The 19,338-nt window shown below is 35.7% G+C and overlaps 1 protein-coding gene across 1 annotated transcript in view; it reads left to right on the plus strand.

Annotated features, from left to right (window-relative positions):
- The window catches only part of qless (decaprenyl diphosphate synthase subunit 1 qless), a 39,287-nt gene that overhangs the window by 8,484 nt on the left and 11,465 nt on the right, over window positions 1-19,338 (plus strand). Inside the window, exons 2-4 of the mRNA XM_076115643.1 lie at window positions 1,785-1,979; window positions 6,696-6,835; window positions 10,475-10,616. Of these exons, the coding sequence (XP_075971758.1) occupies window positions 1,785-1,979; window positions 6,696-6,835; window positions 10,475-10,616 (477 nt within the window). The remainder of the gene's footprint in view (window positions 1-1,784; window positions 1,980-6,695; window positions 6,836-10,474; window positions 10,617-19,338) is intronic.

The raw sequence follows: 19,338 nt of genomic DNA on the forward strand, positions 1-19,338 counted from the left end.
TTGTGTGAAATCGAATGGAAGTAATTATTATGCTACGCATCAGACGTCACAGTGAATTAAGGATGTTGTCGAAACGGCTACATCGATGTGTATAATTTTTAATTCCACGTTACGTACTATAGTTATATAAGTACTTAAGGATGTAAACAATCGTAGGAAATGTGTAATAAGGATACTTTGCAATGTGGTTATAGGCCTAAAACGATGCCAATGTCGTCTTGCTGTTGGTTTACACTCATGAACACCTGTTAACATTATTCGACTATATGTATACGAAACTTCGAGTGAAATGCAGCTAGTAATTTAAAATATAAAAGGATATCCAATTGATGTCGGGCATGCAGAAGGGTACACACATTTACTTTTATTGAAAGGTTGATGATGATGACTATAGTGGTGACAAATTGAATAGTCTATTTAATAAATTTAACCCATTAATGTCCCACTGCTCGGCAAGGGTCTCCTCCCGTAATGAGGGAGGGGTTAGGCCTTGAGTCCACCACGCTGGCCAAGTGCGGGTTGGGGACTTTGCATGCCCTCAATAAATGTATTAAACAAATTTTAGGCATGCAAGGTTTCCTCACGGTGTTTTCCTTCACCGTTGGAGCATGTGATAATTATTTCTAATACCTACACACATAACTTCGAGAAGTCATTGGTGTGTTGCCTCGGGTTCGAACCTGCGACCGCTTGCGTGGGAGGTACTAACTTATACCACTCGGCTATCACCGCTCTAAATAGTCTACTTGCGATTGCGAATTTATCAATTTAATTTTTATCTGCTTGTAACAGAGATATTCGTTTGGTTACTACTTTGAGAGTTCAAACTACGTTAGCATTTGGCTTAAAAATTGCAACATTGATAGTACCTCTAGTCATCACGACGAGGCGAGCGATTGGAGAATGGAGGTTTTCAAAATGCACGCTCAATTATTATTATATCCACACTGTGTTTCATTACGTCTAACATTCAACTTAGTATTCATAGTTGTTTTCGGTTCAATACCTCATGTGCGTATTTAAAATGCCATCAATATTTATACATGTCTAGTTAGTCACGCGCGATTTAGTAGCTTCAGATTTATGTAATCAAAAGCTAAGTATGTAGTAAACGAAAGTAGCTAGTAATACATATTTCAAACCAATATAAGGGGTACCGAACAAGTGAAGAGTTCAAAATCACACAAATGCAGTAATGCAGTGATATAATTTTATCAAGTTATTTAATACACAACTAGAATATCAATAAGATACTATGATTTATGTAGTTGCGTAGTACTCGTAGGATTATGTGTTTAGCTAATTGTTTTCTCTTAATTTATATCCACAAACGCGTCCATCTATGGTTTCGTGCTTGCAAACATACGTGCGTCGGTTTGAACGTGTCGTGGTTTTGCAACCCGCGGCCGGTCGTAGCCCATCGGGCGCGGACTGCACTCGCTTGCAGTTGCATAAACGGAATTGCGAAACATCGTATCGCGGTCACTGCCGCCGTCGAAGCCGGCGTCGTAGTAGCCGCCACTTAGTTAAGGGCACCTGCCGCACCCTTCGCGCCATGTCGGACACTCACCCACCACTGAAATGCTGTGTGTACACACGTTCGACAACTGATGAGAAATATGCCCGGCGTGTATAATGAAATATCAAGTGTTGAAACCTTTTTGTAAAATGTCTTTCACTGGAACCTAATGTGAAACTGTAACTAATACGTAGGGCACGTTTTGACAATGAACATTCGTCAAGTATTTTTTGACTGATATTAACCGTACGTTTTTGTTTTACAGAGGGTGAGCACATGCGGCCCGACCTGCGGTACAGGCGGCATCAACGCCGCTGCCACTAGCGGGCTGGTCCGCCGCATGGCTTCCAGTCTTCAGAGCACAAGCACTGGCTCACTGCCAGACTATGGCACACAGATCGTCGACCCCTACCGCTTACTCGAGGATGATTTGAACGGAATATATGAAGACATCAGATCGGTAAGCCTATGATTTCATAAATGTTTGTTATATATTTTGGCTATGATACGCCTTAAAACTGCGATATATGAGCATACATAATAGACTTTGTAATGTTTTTGTAACGATGTCTGTCAATAAAAGAAGGCCGATCAATGTGTCATTCATTGTATCATCGCGTTATATATAAAGGATCTTTACGAGCATATTTGACGGCACTATGTCCATTGATCAACAATTGTGTCAAAGTCACGACGTGTTAGCACGTTGGTCAGCGCGGCTTGTGCAATTCGCGCATCGCCGGTAATTGAGATCTGTAGTACACAATACTGTTAACCGTAACGCGAATTACGCGCTGAATTGCACAGTTGGCTAGATTCCACAGCGCTTAACTTAGTTGTAATTACTGAATGTAAGCATTGAGGAGAGGGGATTTCCCTCCACTGCGAAATGTTAAGGAATGTCTATTTGTAACCAAGGTACATACGGTGCTCAGATTAAGGCAGTTTATATTAAAATTTTAATATTTTCCATTTGCTATACGGAGTATTAATTTATACAACATGATCTCTATCTACTGTACATTGCATACTTACTGAATTATTATTACGGAAGGTAATGATAATTTCTGTTCGTCCTATTTTGTACGTTGTTAGGTAAGTCATTGAAATATAAAATAAGTGCTATTCATAATGTGTGGATAGGTTTTGGTAGAACATGACCTTTGCCACTTAAACTGAAAAGATAATGACATCCTCCCTATTGTGCCGCGTGTTAATTCGTTCAGTGTACTTGGATTGCGCGCGGAGCGCAACTGAACTTTTGACAGAGTGATTGCAAAACGTTGCAATTCAAGAGTCGGTATACCTAGACCTACATCAGCAAGCATTTCTGCAATAAAGTATACTTCAAAGACAAGTAATACCAGCGTCTCATTATACTACTTATATTAATTTGTGAGAAAGTGTACTTGAATTTAACAATTTGTGTTTATTGACTTCAGGCACGCAGGTATTGTGTAAAATGCTTTTGTTGAAATTCGTTACTTTTGTCTAAAAGTATGTGTTATATAAAATTATTATAGATGATTGTGAAGGTAGCGAAAGAATGCAGACTGGTAAGTCAGTGACAAGAGTCTTACCGTATCATCGCTGTTTGTGATGGCAGTGCTCGTTTGCCTACTTTCTGTTTGGAAAACTCGTCTAAAACTAGGCCCCTGTGTGAATGCTGTACTGGCAAGCTGTGTATTTCTACACGATCGTTTCCTTGGCGTCTCAGTTACCATATCAGTTGATTTCTAGTTTTAAATCCATCTTGGGTTATATCTAAGTTTCCAAGTAAAAGGCGGATCTAATAGCGTATTCTTAATAAATTTATCTTGATTTTCCGTTGAGAATCCAGATGTTATGTGTTCCCAAATATTCGTTCGTGTCATTGCGCAATAATTGTGAAAGAATTCATGCGCACTCATTCTTGGCACTGAATTAATCCTATATGATATTTTTGTTTAGCTGTGTGTCGCGTGTAGTATTATGCAGTTTCATGTGCTAAGAAAGTTTTTCATTTTTGTAACGTGACAAAAACTGGTGAGAGCCATGATACTGTTTGTAAACTTGCGGAAAGAGAATATACATTATATACAATCATGTAGACTAAGAGGTAGTTGTTACTGGTATAGTGTGTAATGTTATCTTCGTAATTAAAGGTTGTCTCAGTGGGCTAGCAATGAGTGGGAAATGGAAAGTGTGGCGTGGAACGCTAAACTTGAACATTGACCTTGTTTCCAGCTCCCGCTGTGCAAAAACAACCAACAACAAGTATTCTCATTATTTTGTTTCCGCTATACTGAATACCCAAGTTACTAAAGCTTGCGCGGTTATTTTAAAATAACTTAATTGTATTATTTATATTTTTGTTGTGTATCGTGCAATAATTGTTTTTAAGAAATTTTACTGTAATTTCCGGTTGTGTATGTAATAATCGGCGTAGAAACGCTAAATAAACAAGTTAAGTAAACAGCTAAAAATATGGTTATAATGGTCTGCGGAGTTATATAACAGTCATTTATAATTTACAATACTTTTTGGAAAAAAAAATTAAGTAAGTACTAGCAAAACGAGGTTAATATTTGTGGCTTATGAAATAATAAAAAAATGTTTCTATTATTTTTAAAGTAGCATTCATCTTAGTTTTAAAATTAAAATGTAAAAAGTATACATGTCCGCAACACATTCTATGTATGAGTAACATGTTAAATCAAATCGTTAAAAAAATGGCGTTGGTGTTGAGTCAGATTCAAATTAAAGGTTTTTCCTGAATCAAATAAAGAAACAAATGGTCAACCGTGCGGATAATATAAAAGATAAATACAACTTGAGGTGTTAGGTGTGTTTGAAGCATTTTTTTCACAATAAACGTTGTATTGCGAATTAGTATTATTAGATCGTCCCTATTATGTAAGACGCAGTTTTCCTACACCCGGTTGCTACTGTACACACAAAAGTTACATCTCATTGTTTGTTTTACCTACTGCTTTACCTTTTGTGTACTTTTATATTATGTTACGTCTGAAAGAAGCACTCTGTCTGTTAAAATTTTAACGATGGTTTCGATGTCCATGTTTTAATAAGTATATTAAACGCAGAAATATAATTAAGGTTGAAGTACGACATAGGGGTCAAATCTTTTAATATTGACTTTTCCGTAATTTGGTCAACTAAAATACAGGTACCCTGAACTGTTAACAAATGTCGTAAATCGTTTCCGTTTGACCTTCTCAGACCCATAATGAGTACTAAAAAGACCTTATACGAGTTAACTAGGGAGTACGATGTGTATATGTTTTGTTTAGTTATTAAATATACGTGTGATGCTACTACACATACTTAAAATAGTTATTAGATATACAGTCGGCGAATCTCACTGTGTACCGACCTCGGGTTTCGCAACGAGTCTGCGTGATGATTTGAATGTATACAGTCAACAGCCACCGACGACTGGTGGTTTCATACAATATTTACATTTGTATGTATATTAACAAAACTTTGACTTAATTACCAATACTACATTCGAACGTATTCATATTTTGCATTAGTTAACTACAATTTACTACCATTTAACTTGACGAGATAATCTTATTTTAATAAGATTGCATTGCATTGAATTTTTAATATCGAACTCACCTACAAACCTCAATGTCAAAATAGGTAGGTATTTGTTGCAAAATGTTTGAAAGTTTAATGAGTGAATATGAATAGGCGTCACACCCATTGAGACTCAAATTTACTACTAGCGTTGAACGATAACGTAAATTGACATCGATGACCCTATTCACTAATTATAATAATTATTGTATTTCAATGTGAGTATTTGAACATTTTATACCTTCATGACGTACCTATTTTACAAGTTATTTGCACTAGTGTAAAGTTACAAAATTTTGAGATGGGTCGTAAATGAAAATCATTCTAAATGAATTTGCATAATATGTCCCTCAGTGAAACAATAAAATTGATGTTCAACAATCATAATTGAATTGGCAATGCCGAAATTCGCATTGTCCGCCATCGCAAGAGGACACTTGCGTCAAGCTTGCGTCAATCAAAAGGCGATGGTGGTTACCACACCGCCTAGCTGAAAACACCACCGAGTCCTTCAGGCAGTTGCAAATTATCTCTGTTGTAAGATCGCCTCGGCCACCGTTAGCGATCTCAACAAACTGCGTATCATAATTATCATTCATGCCAAGTTCTAGTCTCATAATTGAAGGAACATTCGCGTTTATATCGTAGTTATGTATTTTGTAGGAACAATTAATTAGTTGTAATGAGATATAATCAAAACATTCAGACCGTTAAAGAATCTGGCCACATTACGACCGATAAAATCAAAAGCGTGAATTCTCTATGACCTACTAGAACAAGTTTCACGTTAAACGAAGAACAAAAATGAAGGGTTTCAATTTCGCTTTCCATTTCATTAATAGTGACCTTATAAAGATTTAGTTAGAATCTGAATTTTTGATCAGGCTTATTAAGTATACAAACACAGGACAAAATTTTATCGATTTTATCTGATCAACGTGATGTCTTTGTTATCAATTAAGCCACACCCCAGTCTAGTAGTAACCTTGACTTTTTAGTCACGATGAACGTCGTAATTATATTAAAATATAAATAACTAAGCAATTATTTCAATATCTGTCTTAGAGGTCCTTGATAGATCATTTTGTGAATTTCGTAGCAGTGTCTACGACGGCGTAGCACGTGTAACTTTGCGTGCTTATTTCACAAAGACGACAGGTTGCGCACACATTATATGTACATAGTTTTTTTTATCTTAGAAAGTGAACTAGAGAGGAGAAATGTCACACTTTATTGACGATTCATTTGTCCGTACAGTGATATTGGAATTACCCTCTTCAATTTCACGAAATGTAATATGCCTACTAGCTTGGAAGTATGCAATTTATGCAATAAGTAGCAGTCTATGTTTGATTTTCAATATGAATACGAAGTGCTAGCGTACTTGTACGCGATATTAACCGTTTATCTTATAGGTCTAAATAGATTATGAAGTTGTTGTTTGATAGATGCTGTAACATTTTGACCTCAGATTACGATGCATTAGATTAAGTGTCATAAGATAATTTTGAAATGATGTATTATACATGTGCAAGCTGATATATTTTTAAATGAGATTGGATCCCAACTCGACTGTAGCCCCTCTGACCGACAGGAGCTGGAGCGGAACACGAACCAACCAGAACTGAACACCATAGCCACATACTACTTCGACGGACAGGGCAAGGCGCTTAGGCCGATGGTCGCGATACTTATGGCGAGAGCAGTCAACTACCACGTTTATGGAGAAAACAGGTAATAAATACATGCTATTTTACTTATTTACTGTTGAATTTCTCATTTACGTTCACTGTATTATGTATCATTACCACGTTAAATGACACGTAAATGTGTGGTTGATCATTAATTGAATTAAGTGCATTCCTTTGTCGTGTTTACGTGCATTACGCTAATGAAAAGAATTCGACCATATCTGTTACTAGGGATCTAAATAATCGAGTTCATTCAAAATCAGTAAAATAAAATGTAGTTGTTAAATAAACTGTCTAAAAAATTACGGTCAAAGTTATTTGTCTGTACTTAAATGATAACTGTTAAGCGTTTAGTTCGTATCTGATATCATTAAAACGCTTTTGGTGATGTATGAAATATTAAATTATAAGTTATATCTTTTGAATGAGGATGATAAAATAAAAATGCTGGTTTTCTCGACTTGGAAATAGCTCTAGTTGTTATTTTAGTTGATAAAGCCTAAATAAGGATAAATGTAAAACATATAATATGCGAACACAGATGAAGGCTAGTTAGTGTACCGCTAACTAAATATAAGTTTGCCGTAACAATGTGCTGTATCACGAACATGCGTCGTGGTAAGAAAGTAAAGAAAGTTAGAAAGACTCAGGTCAACCCACAATGTTTCTTTGTAGTAATAACCACAAGAATTATAAGCATAAACACTGTTTTATCACGCTGGGGTTAAACATTCCATTGAAAACCGTTTGTCACTGAATAACGTGCCGATCTTACCTTGACTGATAGTATAATAACATCATTTATAATTGTAATGCAATCTTGATTCCCGTTTTAATCGATAGATTCCATAAAGTATAGATATTTGAAAGTCTGTAAACCACTGACTATAATGAAATGAAGCGACGTGGAAGCACGACTGAGTGCGATATCTAAACAAATATTTCTCAGCCTTTCGCTTAATTCATTGAACTTGTTGCTTAACTTGTGTTTGCCAATAGTTTTGGATTGCGTTCGGTCATCAGACCGTACGCTCCATAGTTCAATGTCTCGACGCAGACCTTGAACAAACAAGATTTTTAATGTCACGAGACTATTAATTATTGAATCTAATCGAAGGCTGCACTCTATGTGCATTTATATTCAGAATAGAAAGACGAAGGTGCAGTCGTCATAAGATAAGAAGATCTGTGCAAATGACACCAAAGTCCTCTAACCTCCTTTACAGAACTATTGAGATCTTACGAGTATAATACATTCTCGATAATCTCGATTCTTAAAATGGGCACTCGTTTAGTTGTATAAATGCAAACGAATCTATATGTAGGTACTTTCAGTAAAATTCAAAAGTAGAGTACTGTTTACTTTCTTAGAATTCCTATTGTACTTTACGCCCTTCGTAGAAACACAGAATGCTTCGATTTTCCTTATGATAACCATAAGGAAAGTCTGGATTTCGAAAAACCGGGAATATTTGTGCATTCAGTGCAAGTTCAATTATGTACTTACATGTCTTACTCAGTCCATTGTGTTTGTGTGTTCCTATGATTCGCTGCGATCCGCCCTTACATGCTAAGAATATTTAAATTGAAACAACAAAACACGCATTGTCTGCGAATTAATTACCTACCAATAATTTATAATTAGATGAATTGACCATGACTTACCTTAAGACCTGGTTGCATTAAGTTATTTAAGATTGAACATGGCAAAAAATATTGTGCTCTCTGTTTGTTTTTATTTATTTAAAATATGTATCGGTAGTATAAATGTGTGAGTATCGTCTTGGACCTTCGGACTATCTCGCACATCGAGAGGCATGCGCAACCACGCCGCTGACCAAGGCTGTTCTAATCTCTTGAGGCAATAGTTATCGACTACGCCTATTATAATAATGTGATTTTCCTCAATATTATAAGACCTGTTTATTATAACCTAAATACTTTTTATATCTTAAGAACGTGTAACGTTAAGACGATGTGTTTGACATTGGTAATTGCAGTCAAATAATAAATTACTTTAATCCTTTTTTTTAAAGACTATTTGTTATGTCTTAATGGTTAATTCAAGAACGAGATAATTGCACTTAATGTGTTATTATGAGTTAGACTACAATTAGTATTTTTTAGTAATTTGACATTTACTTGGAACTTGTCTGTTTAAGTATAATTAAGTATTGTGTTATGTTAACAAACTCGCGTGCGTAGTTTCATCATGCATAAGTGACCTGTTTGTAGAGTTATCGAGGGAATGCTATGTAATGCTCCAGTTTCAGATGTAACAACGTTGCATTTTTTATTATTTACTACTTAGATATTATTTTGTATTGCAGACTGCAATTCTGCACTTCAAACTTTTATTTGTCTAACTAATAAGAATCGCCCAAAAGCGATAAATACGTCGTTTGATCTCGTAGCTGGTTTATAAATCAATATAATTGGACAACTCAAACACACATTATATAATAATGAATTATTGTAAAAAATCGTTCATCAACGATTACCAAGGAAGTTTAATCCGTAAAGACCGTTAAAAAATTCTCAAAGTGTGATATTTTTTTCCTTATATCTGTTGGAAAGAGATATAAAATAATATTTATTTAGCGCAGTATACACAACAGAATCGTCCCTATTGTTAGCGAGTAGGTTCAAGTGTTGATTGATACATCTCGTGTGCCGATTGTCAAGGTCGACATTAGTTATGTTGATGACTCTACTTGCAGCCTTAATTGTGATGCGTGCTTGTATGACTCAGGGCAACCATCATTCAAACATTGTATCTACAATGTATCATATCAAAATTTAACAATGCTTTAACCAAAAAGTTATCACGTATATATTTTTTTCCTATCTAAAATAAATCTGATTCATTGTCAAGTTATGTGGGTTTTTTAGTTCTGCGGTAGATATTCCGGGTGCGTTGATATTATCAACTGGTATTCCGACATAGTTGCACGCCAGTCCAGATCGATGAGGGGAAATCCAAATTTCTGCCACTTACTGTCCCTAGAATCCATATTTATGTCTGGCAAAGTAATACGCGATTCAATTTTAATATACGTGAACTTTATTTTATAATAATAAAAAGCTAGCCATGCATTTTAAATTGTATTCAATTGTGTTGCAATTTATCGAAATTTCTTTCTTACCACCACTCATGAATAAGAATTTAATGGTTCACTTTACAATATTATTTTGATTCGTGATCGATACTGGATTCTAAAGAGAAATGAACGTAATGTTCGTGTAGTAACTGTTGTATTACAACAGTTTAAAAAAGTTAACAAGCAACTTTAATAAAACCAGTTTGTTCCACTTTACATCTGTTTCTTATACAGAGGCATTCAATCAACTGTGATATGTAATGCATGATACTTCTTTTGATTGAAACCGACAATAAAATATACCCTTACGTGCTAATCATTCGTATGACACTTATTAATCATAATTATTAATCATATAATAATCTTAAGTCGAAACACACGTAAAACACTTGAACTCATTTCTATTGACTCTGGTCAATCGTCGTCGATCCCGTTGAAGGAATCATTTTGTAAGTTAAATGATGTATTGAGTTTCAATACGCAGACGACAGATAACATTGTAATGATCTAATCTACATGCAACACTTAAGCTTTATAATAAGGTATTAGCAGTATAGTGATGATGTAATGTTACGCTGCAGTGCATTGCTGCCGTCGCAGAGGCAAGTGGCGATGATCAGCGAGATGATACACTCGGCGTCGCTGATACACGATGACGTCATCGACCAGAGTGACTTCCGCCGTGGAAAACCCTCCGTCAACGTGCTCTGGAACCACAAGAAGGTAAGCTCATACGTTAATCCTGTTGACATTTACACACAAGGAATAAACTAGGTTATAGCTAGATACCAAACATGCAGTACAGTTGACTTCGTTGCCTTTTGCCAGGTCTTACTGTGTCATCAATAAGGTGGATTTCCAATGCTATTTTTGTCTCACATCGATACCATAAATTATAGGACTCGGATATCGTATTAAGATTGCATTCCACGTCTCAATTGCTTTTATTACTATCCAAGTACTTGATGTTATTTTTATGTAATGTATGAAGATGCGTGAGCTTATAAAAGTAACGCGTTGGCATCTACATACATTTGTATAGAGTTCTTTTGTTGGAATACGAATTGATTGATCTTTATGGATGTGATCACTGATCAGAATTGATACCTGACAGCTCCTTGTTGATTGACGCAAATTATTTCATTACGTTCCATGCCTCGGTATATCACTTATTTAAATCTACTACTGACTACAACGTTTCTTATTTTAGTCATGTCCATCAATTCTGCAGGAAAAATGGACGATATTTAATTGTGTTTAGCAAATAAAAAAGGTGCCAAAAAATTTCAAGGCCATAAAGTCTTAAAGATACAGATAAAATCTTATGATATCGGGATACCTTTATAAAATTCATTGGAAATATCCACGCGTGAACAGAATACAGAAATATACATTAATATGATAATTGTCTTAATGCTTTTGGGTCCCGCTGCATGCCAAATCGTAACTTAAAACCTTGTCATAGTACAGGGTGCTAAATAGAACGAACATTTAATTCCACTGTGTGTTAGTAGGTAGACTATTGTACTGGGATAAACCGAACAGCTTATTAATATGTGTACCGTGCCTTCTCGATCACGAGCCGAATGGAAAGTGCAAATGGGCTATATAAATAAGGAGCGGCTATGTTTCGGCTGTCATTACGTCTGTTGCTAAGGCCGCGGCGAATTTGCGTCATTTGAAATACTTCGGATTAATTTTGTTTAATGACATATATTCGGTGGTTTTTAATGGTTTCAAAGAAACTAAATATTACTCTGACTCTGTTTTAATACATTTTGCAGTTAATATCTTTCAGACCTTGCTTAAATTTAATAAAGTTGATTAATGTTAGAAAAAAATGTTGATTGCTATTCGACCTTTCAATATCTAAGAACGATAAAATATTATTAATTGCCAATCCTTCACGGTCTTTCTAGCTTTCATCGATACATAAAAACACGCAGAGTTAACAAGACCGACAACGGAAAAATGAAATAAAAAATAAATGTGTGTTGTCTTCGGCAATATTTGTATAAGCTTTAAGCCAGCATTTGTTATTTACCCATTTGTTGTGCAAATATTGAACTTCGTAGATACACGTTCGTAATTTTCAATTTCGTTTTTTTAACGGCTATAGAAAGCCCTCGGCTTATTGATATATTTTATATTTATGTAACATATTAAACTATCACTAGCGACAAAATTATTCAAAATTTACACCCTGTTATTACCTACCAAAATTATTAAATAACAGTAATCCAAAGATCCATCAAATAACATTATACATGTGAATTTATTATTCTGTTAATGGAGTTCCTTGTAGACATTTTAATTTTAAACCTGTTTCGTCTTGACCTACTTCTCATTCCATAGACGTTAAAAAATATAAGTTCAGGTTATTGCCCTAAGCATTTTATTGTGGGAAGTAGTCCGAAACATTGACGCGTCGACGAGACTAAAGATAAAATGTTGCTACCAATACTCGGTTACTTTTCTTTCACTTTATGAATGAATGAGCTATGATAGAGTATAAATGTTTAGTACACACGTTACTTGGGTTCTTGGTGGCTGTGTCAGCCGAGTCGTAGAGCCGCGCCGTGCTGGCGTGAGACCTCTGGTGAAAGTACCTCGCGCCTCTTCACATCAATAAAACAATTATATCGACTTTTTGTTCAGTAACCCTTTTTTGTTTAAACTTATTATATTCCCAGCAGCGTTAGTAGTCTCTAAAAACAAGATACTGTTACCTAATTTCATCGGGGGCCGAGACTTTTAAGACATCGATGATATTTATGATTTATTTCACTTTTCTCAATACCTTTTATTTGCTTCTATAGAACACGTTTTGTTCTATATTAAGGATCAGATAATTATAGTTTCTTCAATAGTATTGTCTTTAGGTATATTTCAATGAACGCAAACAGAAGCTCGACGAGTGACGTTTGTGACACATTATTGTGTAATATTTCCCTCTTTAAATGAATATTATTTGTCGAAGTTGTTATGGTTGTTAGATTGGTCAAGGCAATTTTCGTAAGTATTGTCACACAGTACAACTAATATTAGGATAGACTTTCGATTTCATCCCATGCTATTTGATGAAACCGGAGTATTATATAAAATACCAGTTCTCTCAAAATAACATAGACGATATGTTTGAACAAAGAATCAATGTGATTTGAATAGAGATTAAGACAGAACAAAGCGGTTTAAACTATTGTTAATGTCAAGCATTTGGATTTACCTCTGGGTACTGATTGTTTTTTTATTGCATCGTATATTCGTCTTTATCTTATTATATCTACTTGTAAGCAGTTTGCGTTTACATACGTCCTTCAAGAACAGAATGCTCGTGTCCTGCGATTACATCTTCCGGCGCAGAGCGCGTAGCGGGTGGTGCGGTGGGTAATCTTCAGTGTTAAACGCTTTATGAATCGACAATGCCTTTGATCGTACTCTGTGTTCTTCGTCTAATGGCACACGATGGCGAGATGTCCCATTAAACACGTTTATTGAGCAATGTAGGTCGGCGCGACCTTTGCCTTTTATGTGTGTATTTTAATGTCGATTTCATTATTGGAAATTATTGTATTATTAATTGAATGATGGCATTAAATCTTCGAACATCTTTTAATTATATGTAAGTCCATTTAAAAATTTGCATTATTTTGTGACCATCTATTATGAATATTATTAAACACGTATTTATTTAAGCATTTTATGAACATAAGCACGTTAGGGTAAGCTTATACTTAAAAAAAAAAAATTAAGCTAAATTTTATTTGTACCCTTTATGGGAATTACAGTTTAGTAAAGCTTAACTCTAAAATGTGGTCATTTTTTTCTGTAGAACAGAGGTGTAAGAATACCTTTAAACGTACTATTCCTTAGTTATACTGAATGGTTCATTAAACTCATTCATTTGCCTGTGAGGATGAATGGTAACGGATGTTGTCACTGTTCGCTAATACTAGTTGAGGATCTAATAACCTGTATTTGTGTTATATAATTCAAACAACCAAATGTTGGCTTTGTCAGTGCCGTCTGTACCTGTACACCAATGTACGTAGTGTATGTATGTATACAGTTTGTGTAAACATCATATCATGGTAACAGGGCGCGCCTATTTGTATTTTAACTCATTTATGACCATGTTGCTGTGTACGGATGTGGGATATTTGTATTTCTCTTACGTGGTCAAAATCTGTGATAATTTGTTTGATATGAATATCCTCATCGAACGCGTCTGTCAGTGAGTTACGTCTAACACAGTAAAAGTATTATATAACCGAATATATAATGTATAACAAAAGTCCTTATTCGGTCAACGACCGGTGCAGTCGCGGGTATTTTTTTAAATATTTATATATTCTTGCTCTATAAAGAGCTGTATTGTATAGTGTTGTGCGACAATAGGCAGGGAGTCTTCAACAACGTCAGTCGCGAATTTCCGATTCCTATCGTATCTGCGACCATTGTTCAGAATATGTCGCGGGCCTTATTGTTCACCTTGTCTGAGCTATGCTATGGAATGACGAGTTTAAATGCGGAGCGTACGCGCTTTGAATTTATGTAAAATATTTTTAAGTATTGCACATACCAGAACGTCTGATTGTAAGTTATCCGACTGCGCTTATGAGACATTCGTGAACTACAAAAATGTATGTAGGTTGGTGGGGCCATACGTGGTGACACTCGACCCAATCGCTGTCCCACCTGTTTCTCTACAGTCTCACCCGACTCAGATCATCTGATGCAACAACTTCTCGCGTTGAACAATTGCCTTTACCATTCTTGTTAATAAAAAACTCTCAATATTTGGTTTCATTGCGGTCGTGACAAAATACGGCGTCAGTATTAAAACTGGATGATGAATGAGCTTCGTTTTTTTTGGTTCGATGAATACATTAATTCACGGTAAGTAGCATAGATTTCAGCGTAATTCTAAACGAGCTATAGTGTCTTGGTAGGTTAGGTTTTACTTATAAACAAACAAGGTTAAAGTTCAATTTGGCTTAGTGTCGAGTGCTTTCTAATGCGCGTTTATTAATTGGTGGGAGATGTTGTGGTGTCGGCAGGACACGTGTAGAGCCGGTGGTAGCTTTCACCAGCGGGGGCGGGGCGCGGGGCGCGGAGTGCGCGGTGCCGTCATCTATCAACACCGGCGCGGGCGGCAGGTGCTCTTGGGTGTGTGGCCCAAACTCTCGTAACACTCGCTCTAGACGGCATGTCTTGGAAGCCACATGCTGTTGTTATTCAATAGTTTGTGTCATTTATAGTTCGATTCAAACGCGTGACCGAATTCGTTCTTGCTCCTCCTCCTTAACCTGATACATTTTCATCACAATGTTTAACAGCAAATAATATTAAAAAACCAATGTTTGAATTCTTAGGCAAAAGCCGAGGCTTTCCATTTTTCATTACTTAGAATAAAATATAACGTAATTTTAATTTGTCTCGGATCCGTTTCTTAGCCACGCAATATTGTAAATATTTTTAACGGATTTTCCTTATGAAATTACGGCGAAAATAAAAAGAAATGCTTGACAAAAAGTGTGAGACCTTGTTTAATTATATTGGACATGAAAACCTTTCACTTAATGTTATAGCTGGAAATTACGTTGATCTCTTTAACTCGATAGCAATACGTTTAATAATAAACAAATAAAGAACAAGTATGTTTACTAAAAATAGAACTTCCTTTAATACAATAAATATTATTATAGGTTCGTTATTCGGAACGTTTTTATATAATATTACACACATGGTCCATACAGTCAAAAGAGTGTATTGTTTTATTAAACCTAGTTTCAAGAATGTTACATTAACTTATTTGCGATGGAGTTTACGAAAGAACGCTGAGAGATGTTATTACCACTTATTTATTAAATTAAGATGTAACTGCAAAATATTACTTGATATACCACAACATATCTTATTTTGCCCTGTAAGTACCAATTTTCCGAATTAAACTTTTAACATAACCTGATTCTCGATGGAGTTGGCACGCTATGGTGTAAAATTACTGTAATTCGTAATTGCTGATAATGTATGAGGTGACTAATGACATGTACAAGTTGAAAGAGTTTGTGTGTTCAAGAAGAAAATTGACACTTGAGATTGAGAAATGAGGTTAATGACTATTTTTAAAATAAGTGACAGATATACTGTCTCCTCAAAAGAATCGAAGCCAGTTTCAGTATTATTTTCCTAGATACTATTTATAGAATACGGGAATTAACGCGAACACGCATAGAGTCAGTCTGCGACCGCAGTCAGTGCGACCTACGCCGAAACGTCAAGCATTCTAAAGTAAAATACTGTTCACGGTTATTCCCGTATTATAATATAGAATAAGAAAGTTTAAAACATTTTTCCTAGATTTTTGGTCATGTCTTTGCTAAACGTAGCCGCAGTTACTTTTGACTACTTTGTTTTAATGCCATAATCAATATGAAGTTCGATTGAAATGTTAATTGTACAAAACCTGATGTTTTGGGGTCAATTGATTGATTAGCAATTCAATTTACGTACATTGTGCAAGATGTTATCAGCCGTCGAAAATAAAGATGTAAAGTGACAACGCTTTGTCCATTTATTCAAATACAACGTTTGTCTTTGACATGAAAGACTAATGCACGCACAATAGACAACAAAACATAGAAAGATACTTGCTACCTAGTCACGGTTGTCTATAAGGATTAGTAGTCCATTGAAATGTTACATGAGATTTACATTTATTAGAGGACGCAATTTTATTTTTGGAACATGTAGGGGGGGTCAGTAGAAGCTTAACTTGAAGTTTGTGGGGTCGCCACCCTTGTCCCCCGGCCGCCATCTTGGAAAAGGGGGTGGAAACACTTTTTTCGCTATATCTCGGAAACTATGCGTCTTACAATAAAATTGTAAAAGCATAATTTGTAGCAAATTATTTTGCCTACAAATATGTTTTATAGCCCTTTGCCCTAAATTAACAATTAAAGAAGTTATAAGCAAAAAAGTGCAATTTCTTTTATAAACATTTTCTTTATTGCTCTATAATTTTTTTGAACAACAGCCGCGTGGATGGATGTCTGAGGTTAAGCCACGCTTGCCGAGGTTGTTCTGTGGATGGGTGACCATCTTACACATATCGAGTTCCTCCGTGTTTCGAAAGGCACGTTAAATTGTGGGTCCCGGCTGTCATTTTCGAAAAATTTTTGTAAAAAAAAATCACTTTTTTGCTTATAGTTTCTTTAATTATTAATTTAGGACGTAAAGTTATTAAACATATTTGTAGACAAAATAATTTGCTACAAATTATACTTTCACAATTTTATTGTAAGACGCATAGTTTCCAAGATATAGCGAAAAAAGTGTTTCGACCCCCTTTTCCAAGATGGCGGCCGGGGGACAAGGGTGGCGACCCCACAAACTTCAAGTTAAACTTCTATTGACCCCCCCTACATGTTCCAAAAATAAAATTGCGTCCTCTAAGAAATGCAATATTCGGCCCTCAAATTGTAACATTTCAATGGACTATAGGTTTGAATGTACAATTTACGTCTAGTCCAGGTGTTTCAGATCAGTTCAGTTGATCATTTCGCTATCTTTCTCTTTAATTATATTCATTCTATTATTTCAATCATTATTATCGCAAGTAGTAAGTAAGACACTCTCACTTAATATATTTCAATGAAGTTATTGTCTTAATTTTGCATTAACTCAAAGCTATGAAACGGGGAAAACAGAATTTAAAAATAACAATTAATGACCGCGAAGAAATAGGATATTCCCAGTTTATTTTTTACCATCAAAACGGGTCTTCAGAGATACCAAATTAAACGTTTAATTATAGAGGAATTCAAGAGTTATTGCCTTCCATTATGAGCGCCGCTGGCTTAAAAAATAGTCTCCATACAAATTACCCATTTATTGCATCTACTATCAAGATTCAAAAGGTCAGTCAACCCAAGTACGTTATAGTTCGTTGTTGCATTCCGCCGCATTTCCATTGGTCATCTGTCACAAGGTTTTCCATGAGTGCACAATAATATAATGTACATATTTCTACAAGTTTTTGTACTTATTTCCAAATTTATTATTACCGTTATAGGGTTGGGTCAATTATGTAATCCTTTTGTATTGATATTTCGTTTGTGTCAAGAAATTCCCTTTAAGTAGGTAAATACATTTGCTTAATAAGAAGATGGCCATTGGCAATGGTGTTCTTGCAAATATTTTCGTTGAGTTATATTGCATTTTTTATGTATTAGGCATTTGCACCAAAAGCTATGAAAAACGAATTAGTAATAAAATATCGTAATCCCCCTACACGTTTCAACCTCCGTTGCGTTGATGTCTTTTATATGGAACTTTGAATGCCGTCGTTCGTCGGTTGCCACTATTCTCTGATAAATTCATGATGCAGTCAAACGTAGTCTAGACGATGTTACTATTTTTTATATAACAAACGCTTAATTAATTCTAATACATGATTAAACACCAATTAACTATTACTTTCTACCAGTTCATCGCAGTATGACCGAATGATCCGTTGAAAGCAAAATTCGTCCAACACTTTCCTCGAGTGACCTACCGCGGTGTGTATTAAAGAGTGTAAAGTAAAAACTGGTCTTTGTAACTGTACATGGCGGGGAGTTGGTAAGTAGGCGCGGGGGGATGTAGGTCGGACGCGCGACCACGCCGCCGCCACCGCCACCGCCGCGCCGCCGCGCCGACACCGCGGCCCGCATCCACACCCGCCATTAGACCTTAATGTCGTTGTTTTAAAACTTTTATCATAAAACATCTTGAGAAAAAGCACAGTGACCTAAATAATTCAAAAATCAAAATGATGTAATTGTTAACACGAGTATTAGTTAGGCAAGTGCAGCTCTAGAGAACAGACAATAGCCTTGATGGTACTGAGTCAAGGTCGCAGCGTTTGTCCCATACCCGACATACCCGTGTGCTCTTAGTTTGTTTTGCTTTATTGATTGTGTTGGTACATGGAGGAGGGATGTGTGCTTGTAAACATGGGCTTTGTAAACATAATGAATATGGGTATCTAATGTCAAACATATTTAGATAATACAAGATGGTTTGGTATATTTTACTGGTACTTTTTCAAGGACGCATTCCGGTATGATATATGATAATATTGTATGGCACGACCACGAAGAAATAATTACGATAAATAACGAAACACTGAAAACTGTTGCAATCTTCAGCTCTATATCAATTTAATATTGCCGTGATACTGATTGAAATCACTAGAAGAGATGATGAATATTTTTCTTGCAAAATTTTAGTTTATATTCGATTGGTGACGCTGAACAGGACCTAAGCGCTGTTGATTCATTACACGGAGATTACACATTTGTCCATTATTACAAAAACCGGATTTTCACGGGTACACGTGCCTACTATCCGGCCAGGTGTGTTGAAACGATGGCCCACTCGTCGACCACTAATCGCCACT

This window comes from Anticarsia gemmatalis, chromosome 6, assembly GCF_050436995.1.
Source record: "Anticarsia gemmatalis isolate Benzon Research Colony breed Stoneville strain chromosome 6, ilAntGemm2 primary, whole genome shotgun sequence".
In the NCBI taxonomy this organism is placed as follows: domain Eukaryota; kingdom Metazoa; phylum Arthropoda; class Insecta; order Lepidoptera; family Erebidae; genus Anticarsia; species Anticarsia gemmatalis.